This window comes from Melozone crissalis, unplaced genomic scaffold (assembly GCF_028551555.1).
Source record: "Melozone crissalis strain CALT ecotype California unplaced genomic scaffold, PUWL_Pcris_2 ptg000017l_1, whole genome shotgun sequence".
Lineage (NCBI taxonomy): Eukaryota > Metazoa > Chordata > Aves > Passeriformes > Passerellidae > Melozone > Melozone crissalis.
The window spans coordinates 13,369,380-13,379,359 of record NW_026535795.1 but is presented as its reverse complement, the minus strand read 5'-3'; the positions used below and the strand labels follow the sequence as shown (position 1 = coordinate 13,379,359).

Below are 9,980 nucleotides of genomic sequence, written 5' to 3'. Positions count from 1 at the left end.
TGTTATGGAACACAGGGAAGAGTGAGGCTGGGTATTCTCATGGTTCATTTCTGGCTATTACTGTTGTAAGCCACATAATACTGTTGTTGATCTATTTGAGACAGCTGTGCACAGTGAAGGGGAGCCCATATGAGATCCCAAATGACATTTCAGCTGAGAAAACTGTCCAAAATGGCAATGGTGCCACATGAACACTGCTAGGTAAATCTACTAGATTAGCTAAAATGTAGAGAGTGAGTGATGAAGAGGTTATAAAAGTATATTAGAGTATAATAAAGTCAGCAGATGATTTCCGCTGATTCAGAGGGGTCTGCAGTGGATCACTAGGAAATTATGTATTTTAGTTTTTTCCTGCCTTTATCTGTATTAAATGAAACCACATGAGAATTGTGTTATGACATTAATATAGCCAGTTTAGGGCTCCCATATTTCAGGCAGGGTTTCATCTTTAAGGATTTCCTGGATGGAAAGATATGTGCATATGCCATGCAGCAATTGAAATAGTTTCTCATTTCACTGAAAAAAAAACCAAAAACCAAACCTTGCAGAAATTACTAAAGCCTCATTTTTCTTCTGGGAGAGTGACTTGACCATATGTTGGCCATCTGCATATCATCTGGGAAGCTTGCCAATAAAATCTCTGTATTACCTCAGAAAGTAATCTGCAGGTCCCAGAGGTTTCAGGGGGCACGGGGAGAGTGGGTGGTGGTTGTGCCCCACTGTCCCTGGCCTGGTGCTGCTCCTCCAGGTGGGAATGGTGTCCCCAGGTCACCCCTGCCAGCCTGCCATGGGTGCTCCTGCTGTGCCACAGTGTCGCTGTTGAGATGGTCACAATCCAAAGCAACACTCCATTTTCAGAAGGCTTCAAACCTGGTTTTATTTTAGCATGCATGCTTTTTATACATTCTTACAAAATTCATAAGTTTACACTTTACTTATTGGTCAGGAAAGTCAAACAAAGTGCTCATTGGAACAGGCAGTTGCAGGTTTCTCTTATTTATCCTTCTTCCTTTCTTGGTTTCTGTGTCAACAGCCTTGGTAGGGAATTCTTTCGGGGTAAACATGGATCCTCCTATCAAACTTCTTTCTGGCTCACACTGTAAAACCTCTTCCACAGCACAGGGCCTCTGCTGGAATCAGGCAAGGGCCAGGATTTCATTTCCCTCTCCCATCCCTCTCTGATGTGACTGTGCAAGAGGCAGAAAATACCCATGTTGATTGTAAAGGACCAGAAAAACTTGAACTGGCCCATCATGCCAGACTGACACTGGGGTGTCTTTGTCCCCAGATCAGGGATAATTTGCTGGTGAAGGGGAAGAATATCCCACCAAACCCTTTTCTAGCTGTGAAACCACATTGTACAGGTCTAGGAGCTGTTATTGTGGGTGGCCACATGCACTGGGCAGCCCAGAGCCCCCCATGGGCCTGGCAGTGAGGGGACGCTGCCTCTGTGCTCCCCTCTCAGGGGCTGCCTGCAGCTCTGGGGGCTCACACGTGTGAGAAATGACTGCTCTCTCTTTTTAACATTTTAAAGGTTTATTAAACCTTCACCAAAAAATACAACAAAAGGACCAAATAAGGAAAAATTACAGCGCTGGGATCAACCCCCTTCCCCTCTGTGACTGCCAGCCACGTGTCTCATCTTCAAAATGGATGCTTCACCTTTTATACCTCCAGCCTCTCCCAAAGTCCTGTCAGTGGGCTCCTTCCTTGCTGTCCAGGGCTGGAGATCACTTTCTTACACCTTGGTTGGAGGTCAGGTGCTGCCACAGTAATGAGACAACCCTCCCCAAATGCCCCAACTACCAAAGCCATCCCATGATAACAATCCTGGGGGAACACATTGCAGTAACATAACTGTGCATCTATAAAACTCCTCTCAACATACATTAATGTTCACTTTTTAATTGTGAGACCAAATATCTCATCACTCATCCATAACAAATGGGAGGAGGACATGGAGCTGTTGGAGCAAGTCCAGAGGAGGCCAGGAAGCTGAGCTGGGAGAGCTGGGGTGCTCAGCCTGGAGAAGAGAGGGTCTGGGGAGCCCAAATTGTACCTTTAGTACTTGAGGGGGGTCTGTAGGGAAGATGGGGTCAGGCTTTTTAGCTGGGCCTGTTGTGGCCGGACAAGGGGTCATGGTTGTTAACTGAAATAATGTAGATCTAAACTAGATATAAAGATCTTTGTTTTTATGCTGAGGGTGCTCAGGCCCTGGCACAGGGTGCCCAGAGCAGCTGTGGCTGCCCCTGGATCCCTGGCAGTGCCCAAGGCCAGGCTGGACAGGGCTTGGAGCAGCCTGGGACAGTGGAAGATGTCCCTGCCATGGCAGGGGTGGCACTGGGTGGGTTTTAAGGTCCCTTCCAGCCCAAACCATTCTGTGATTCTAGACTGTGGGACTGGTGTGTGTATTCCTGTTCTTTGTGCTATCCCAGGAGCTGCTGATGCCTTTGAAAAATACCTGTTGGAACCTGGACACTGGCAAAATGAAAGCTGAAACAGCAGAGGTTGTACAAAGTGGGGAGAGAATCGTTGATGGAGTGCCAAGATTCAGCACTGCCCCTGTGTGTGTGCCCACCTGTGATGTCCCCAGTGGTGTTTTTATGGCCACACTGTGACCTGCCAGCTGTTGCCTTTATAAGGCTGGGGACTTCCCTCATTGCCTTTGGCCAGAGCTTGCCAAAAGTGACTGGTGACCTCCTCATCCCCACAGTTAAGAAAGCACATGGTGCTTCAAGTGATTTGCAGCTGGCCCAGGAAGCAATTATTTCTTTGCAACTATTAAATGTACTACAAAAAGGTAAGATTATATTTCTGGTTGGCCATGAATAGCTGCTTGCTGTGCATTCTTGGTTTTGGAAATGAGGTGCCTGTGGCAAATCTTCCACAGGTATTACAGGGGTAACTGGGATTTTGGAGTGGAGTAACCACAGAAGGCCATCTCTCTGTTTCCTGCTGGGTTCTGAGATCATTCACTGTGTGGGGAGCGCTGTCCAGAAGAGCAGCAAGGTTGGAGCTCAGGAACAGACAGAAAAAAATTGCTCCTGGGTTTGCTAAGGGAATCTGTTTTGATTATCTTCTTTTCCAGGCCCGAGTGTGTGCAACTCAGAGGCATGTCTTGGAGTTAAACAGATCACTGGATGTGGACAAGTGTTAAACTGGGGGGACACACTGCAGAGAGTCAAACATTAGGAAACATTTCTTTTCCTGGTTGTAATGGTGAGTGAGGGTGACTGAGCACCAGGACAGGTTGCCTAGGGAGGGGATGGAGTTTCCCTACTTAGAGATGTTCAAAGGCTGCCTGGAAATGGTCCTGGGCAAGCAGCCCAGCTGGATGGCTGCCAGAGGTCTCTGCTGACCTCAACCATTCTGAGGTTCTGCAGAGCTGCAGTCCAGAGCAGCTGTTTGTTGGATTTCTGGCTCCCCTTCCCTTCCCTTCCCTTCCCTTCCCTTCCCTTCCCTTCCCTTCCCTTCCCTTCCCTTCCCTTCCCTTCCCTTCCCTTCCCTTCCCTTCCCTTCCCTTCCCTTCCCTTCCCTTCCCCATGGTAAAATTATATTTTTCTGACCAGCTGGACTTCCTGGTATGAAAATGATCTTGTTTCCACATAAGAAGTAGTGTGATTATTGGTGTTTTTAGGATCAATCTGATGCCTTGAGAGGCTGCCTGGAACAGAGGCTAGACAGTGTTACTTTATCAGTAGGGATTTATTAAAAGGCCTTCAAAGGATGCACCTTGGGCAGTACAAGAGCCTGGCTGTGGCTCCACCCAAGATGGACACTGGTCACAAATTTTCACACTTTAATAAGTTTTGGTCCATTTCCATGTTGGGGTTAATTGTCCAATTACAGCTCCAGGTTCTGCAGTCCCATCCTCCCAGATTGCTCTCCTCAATTTGCTGTTGTTTGCACTTTTGGGGCCTTTTGGGCCTTTTTGTTGTTTGCACTTTTTGGACCTGAAGCTGCAACAGTTTCCTTGGTTCTGGGGCTGGAAAAGGATTGGTTTGTGTGACTGAGCTGTGAGGAGAGCTTGCTAACATTTTATATGAAGTTCAGAGTTATATACTAATGCAGTACAGAATACGGAAAATATGAAAGCTAAAACTTAAGGCATCAAATCAACAACAGTTTGCTATAGTTTTGAGAATTTTGAAAACAATTGATGGAACCTAAATCTCTAGCTAGTAAAAGAAGGAGCCACATTCTGAAATCCATTATAATGTATTGTTCTTCCATCTCATTCTCCTTTTTCATAATAACTGACTGGCTACAGATTCCTGAGCCAAGAAATCTGGCTAAAAGACACACTTACATGTATTTACAAGAATTCAAGCTTATATTCCTTATGAAAGCTAAGGAACACAATGACATTCTGTCATCATTAGGATTCTTTCTTAGATTAATCCAACAACAATATATATATATCTAGTATGAACAAAAAATTCTGTCAATATCTGACCTTATTTTGAGTTCTGGGCTTTAGACTGATTATTAGAATTTTAAAAAAACCAAACCTTTATATGGCTTGAGCCGCTTTGCAGTGTCATCTGTAGCATCTTGTCCTGCCTAGAAGCTTTTTGTAGCCCTCAGCTGTGTTTAGAAATAAATCAGTAAACAACTGTCATCTCGATTAGACCTGCACAGGGGATTAGAAAATTCCTGAATTCCTGATTAGAAATTCATGGCTAGAAAATTTTAATTGTGAAAGCTAAAGAGCACTGGAAGGGACCCTGGTGCAGGCAGGTGGAGAGAACATGGGAGATGTGGGCTAGCCCTGGAGTTCTCCTGGGGTAACAAAGAATAGCAGTTGGATAAAGGGAAAACACTAAAAACAAGGAAGTAGCACAGAAGAAAAAACAGTAAGGGAGCAGGGGAGAGACACTGTAATTACAGAGGAGGTAAAAAACAAGAGCTGGAGTCTGGCAAATAAAAAGTCTTCAGTGTCAGGGACATTTTCTGGGTCTGCTCCCTCCTTGCTGTCCTGGGAGTTTAACCAAGAAGGGTTTTCCTTCTGTGCCCTCTTGGATACCTCAAATTTAAGACAAAGAGCTTCGAGAACAAGAGAAAGAAACTTTCTGTTGCCTTGAGCTTCAGCCATCTCTTTCTGAGCCTTTAAGTCTTGATACAGCATGTGATGTATTTTTTTCCCCTGGTTGCTGCAGCACTTGGATGAATTCAGCCTTGGAGATGGTTCTGGGAGCTCTTGCAGCAAGAAAGGGCAAAGAATGGACTGTTTGGGATGGTTTGCTTCAAGATGTACATGTGGGACATACATTCATCTTTTGCTGATCTTTCCTTTCTTCCTCAAAGTCCCAGATATGTCTTCCTGCATTTGGGCTCTGTACATGCAGTGTCCTTGGCAGCAGGAGAAGGAAGGCTGAAGAGTTGATTCCTACAGATATGTCTGCAGAAAAAACAATCTGATTTTTATATTCCTAGACACAGATACATTTAGGTTTTAAGTATATATGTATGTCATACCCCTGGGAGGTACTGCCTGGTGGCAGAATGGCCGAAACCCCTGAAGGTGAATGCTTAGCTCAGAATGATTAAATTGTCCTTTTAGCCTTGGGTCCATCTTTGCAGGTGGAATAATCTACATAAATTCTTGTCCTGATTTTTGTTGAATATGTGGAAATGGAGTTAAACTCAAGCCCTGCATTTTCAGCCTGATCCTTTGGCTGTGCTGAATGCTGGTGATGTCCCTGTGGGCAAAGCCAAGCTCTAGTCCCTCACTGGCATAACCAGTCCTGTTTTAGTGGCCATTTGGGTGCCATGGGGGCACGTTTTATGGTGCTGGTTCGACACTTCTGCAGACTGGCATCAATATGATCCTTCAAATTAAAGCTCAAACCCACAGGAATCCAGAATTCATCATAAAACACAGCTCTTTTGCTAAAAATGCCTAATCAGTGCCAATCTCCCTGGCTGCCAGCTTCCTGAAACGACATCCAGCTTGTGGTAACATTAACCCCATTATAACGACTGCCCATTAAATTTTAAGAGGGGTAAATTCAACCTTCAGAACTCTCTATTTTGAATACTAGAGACATGGGGCAATTTGAAATAGGCACTTGAGAAGCTAACGAAAGACAGAAGGCTTGCTGTGTTTCTGACTTGGCTTAACACTTGGGGTTTAACATCAGGCACTGGCAGATGGTCTGGAAGATTCTGCATTTGCAAAAAGCACAGTAGTGACAGCAGGAATTCAAGTGTGGCTTGCAGGTTTTGAAGGTTGGCACACAGTTAGCAGCAGGTGGGGGCCTTGGCTTTGGAGATATCTTGCGTTTAGCGTTTTTCTGGAAGACAAAAACACAAGAATTCATAGGCAGGTGAAATGAGGGTGGTGAACAGCAGGAGGTTCTGGGGGAATGAGCAGAACTGTGGCAGTGGGAGCTGTGCTAGCAATGCGGAGGTGTGGTGGGGCTGGGGAATGGGGAAGGGCGGCTTGAGAGCACCAAACTTCTGAGCAAAATGACAAACCTCATTTTGGCCATGACCGGGTGGAGCTTTGGAAAGGGTCTCTAGGAAGGAGAGTCGCAGCAGTGAAGAAAGGGTGCCAATGTGTACTCAGATGGTGAAGTTATCACTAAAACCAATTAAGATGTCATGTTTTGATCTCCCAGGTTATCAGATGAGTGAAAACTCCCTGTCAGTCTCATTTGCTGAGCTGAGAGCAGAGCAGTGACTTGGCAATGCTCCCCCTCCTGAGCCCAGCAATCCTCCATCCATGGGAATCCCCCCTGCACACACAGTTCAGGGAGGGGGAAAAGCCCTCTCATCCCCCCAGGGGTGCAGCTTCTCTGCTGGGGATGTGGAAAAGTGGAAAATTTTGTGTTGCTCAGCACATGCCTGGGTCCTGGGAGGGACCTCTGGAGCCCAGTGGCTGCAGGCACCCTGTGCACTTCTGAAACTCACAGTTATGGAATTCTTTAGGTAGGAAGGGATTTGAAAGCCCATCTCATCCCACCCCTTGCCACAGGGACACTTTCTGCTATCTCAGGCTGCTGCAAGCCCCATCCAACCTGGCCTTGGACGCTGCCAAGGATGGGGCAGCCACAGCTGCTGATTTTCTTTCCACTGTTATTGTTTCACATCTATTTTTACAACATTTAGAGCTTTTAACTGTAATTAATATGTAAATTATTTAAATCAGGGAATGACAGTTAAAGCTTTTCAAATGAATGCACCGAGGGAAACTCTAGAAGTAACAAACTGTTCTAAAAACCCAACCAAGGTTTTTGAACAACCACCTACCTTGGAAGATTTCTTGATCTCTGCCTCTTTCCTGCTGACTTTCTGGGATTTTCTAGTTAAATCTTCAATGAGAATAGCAGAGGAAAATGTGGAATCAGTTTTACAGAATGTTATTTGGATGAGATAATTCTGTTTTTGTGTGAGAGGAGGCAGATAGCCTGCATTGCCTTCTCACTGCTGCATGCTTTGCAGTGATGTTCATCTCAATTCAGTGTCTGAACTCTGTCACTGCTGCTTGTGCAAAGCAGAAGAGCAACTGATGTTTGTATTTTAGAAGAGATTTTTTACACTTTGTTTTGTAGATGAAAGCAATTAATTACTTCAGAGAAATAAAATTAAAGGTCTCTGTAAAAAATATTGGAGTGTTCATGCACAGTAGTCACATAGAGAAAAATAGGAAAAAATCTTTAGAATTCCATCATTTCTTCTGTTAGAATGTTGTGCTACATGCATAATTTTGGAAGGAATTAACAAGCGTACAATTAACAGCTTTCCACAAGCAAAAACTCTGATTTGGCATATACTCTGCATCTGTGATGCCACCTTCCATTCTGCAGCTCTTTGTCCCTCTCCCCCCACAACCTCATTTTACATGATGTTACTTGCAGAGGTGTTTCATTCACATGCCTGTAACTTTGCCCCCTCTGTATTTGTCACCATATCAAATTTTAGATATTTATAACTGTGTAAATACCATTACTTGTTTTGGAGTTTGTTTTGGGCTCTAACACAGCAAGAGTGTTCAAGTGTGAGACACTTCCCAGCTCACCAAGTTCTTGTGGTATTTTTGATACCTTTACTGTGGGTGTGTGAGTTTTGTAATAAGCACTACCTGTATGTAACGGATGACTGAGCTAAAAACCATCCATATCCCCACTGGTGAATGGTGGCTCCTTATCTATTCCAGGATCCTCTATCAATATGTTTTTGAATATTTTCTAATGGCTAGGATTTACTGAGGTGCAAAATGAAGAACAAATATTTTGAGCTGGTTTGGGGGGGGGGTTTCATTTATTTTTCTTGTATTATTAAAAGTCAGGGTTATGCATCTCTAAGAAGCAGTGGGGAGAAATGTGTTACAGCTCAGCCCATCTGCCATGCCAAAAGCATGGGCTCACCTCTGTGAGAAGATGGAATATCAGCTGAAGGGATTGTATTTTATAGCCCTGATTTTAATTGGGACATTAAAAAGTTATGGGAATTGTGAGAGTGGAGGCATCAAGGATCACAAGGACCCCGAAATGGGCAGCTTGGGAGGCTGCAGAACAGCACAAGCTCTGCTGAACTCTCAGTTAAACAACACTGAGTTAACTCAGGATTCAGAGGTTCAGATTTCTTTGGAAATGCATGTGTGGGACAACTGTTTCTCCTTAAAGATATATTGTCCTGAGCAAGAGCATTGAGAAAACACAGGAAACAAGGTAAGAACCAGAGTGCTTTAAACTAAAGCCCTAAAAAGGTGCAGAAAGGAGCTAAACAAGAGAAGGTTTATTTTTATAATTGTTAGCATTTTGACACAGTTATGAATGTTCTGTAGCTGACTATCTCCAAACACCTGCGAGTTTCTTGAGAGAAGAAGTTGGTGTAAATAACATGGAAAGAGTTAAGGCAGACATGAGGAAAGAATTTTGTGAAGAAAAGAGTGAAGCATCACCCTAAAGAGGCTCTTCCCAAACAGGACAGGTGGTCACTTGCCAGAAATTGTACAAACAGATCTGGTCCTGTCTTGGACAGATAAATTAATGACCCCTGGCTCTCCCCTGCAGTGCTCTTTTCTTCCCCTGTTTAAAGGCCAGGTAAACTGAGGTTGTATTAATACTTGTTAATACTGTTGATTTTTCTACCACAAGAGCAGACACCTAAAATTCTCACATTATGTTTTTTATTTTCTCATATGCATAAGGTTTTCTAAGCAAGGTTATTTCCCATATTAGCACAAGACCATTCTCTTCAATATAAAAAGGCTTACAGTGTGATGGGAGCTGAAGTGAAACCTGTAAAACTGAAATAAATAGTATTTTTTTTCCTCTGAACTGAGGTTTACCACATTGTCATTCTTGGGTGCTGCAGCCACCACAGTTCTGTGCCCTTTGAAAGTTGGGGCAAATAATTCAGAATAATCAATTATTCAAGCAAAGTTATCCAAATAATTCAGAATAATCAAAAGCAGTGTTTCCTGCAAATCTTGTTAATTTGGCAGCGAAGGGCAGATTTTACTCACCTACTATGGAGATGGGTGGAAGATCTGAGAGGTCCATTTTGCTCCTCCTGGACACGTTGCATTCTGTCTTCTCCTCAATGACCAAGTGGGAATCAGCAGCCCTGAACAGGCTGTAGCAGAGCAGGAGGCTGAGGAAGAGATTCTTTCTTGCCATCGTGGAGAGGAGAAATTCCATTGTCATGAAAACCAAAGCTGGTCAAAACCTGTAGAAGTGATGCAGGGATATGAATCTCTGCAATGGTTTTCTGTCACTTTGTGCAGCTTTGGCAACAAACCTCTGACAATTATTTTATTTCCAGAATTTTGCCTCTGGTCCTGGAATATCTAAAATTGTAGTTGCAAGAGTGGAACAATGCTTTCTCAAATACAACTCCCCAAGATATTATTTTTTCCTAATTCTTTTCTCAAAAGGTTTATTTCCCATAAGATGTGAAGGTCCTCCCAACTGAGCTTTATAATGGTTATTATATGGCCAAGGGCAGAAACTCAACCACATCATCAATTT

The 9,980-nt window shown here is 43.9% G+C and overlaps 1 protein-coding gene across 1 annotated transcript; it reads right to left on the bottom strand.

Annotated features, from left to right (window-relative positions):
* Nucleotides 1-6,119: 6,119 nt before the first annotated feature.
* On the bottom strand, nt 6,120-9,656 carry ASIP (agouti signaling protein). The gene is made up of 3 exons (XM_054274701.1): nt 9,476-9,656; nt 7,255-7,316; nt 6,120-6,296 (listed from the first exon to the last, which is right to left on the bottom strand). Exons 1-3 carry the CDS (start codon nt 9,654-9,656, stop codon nt 6,120-6,122), a joined length of 420 nt encoding a protein of 139 aa, XP_054130676.1.
* Nucleotides 9,657-9,980: the final 324 nt, after the last annotated feature.

Coding starts and splice junctions, on each gene's coding strand:
- ASIP (XM_054274701.1), bottom strand. CDS start 9,656: ATGACAATGGAATTTCTCCTCTCCACGATGGCAAGAAAGAATCTCTTC. Junction 7,317..9,475: donor TCCACCCATCTCCATAGTAG/GTGAGTAAAATC, acceptor TTCTCATTGAAG/ATTTAACTAGAAAATCCCAG. Junction 6,297..7,254: donor AGATCAAGAAATCTTCCAAG/GTAGGTGGTTGT, acceptor TTTGTCTTCCAG/AAAAACGCTAAACGCAAGAT.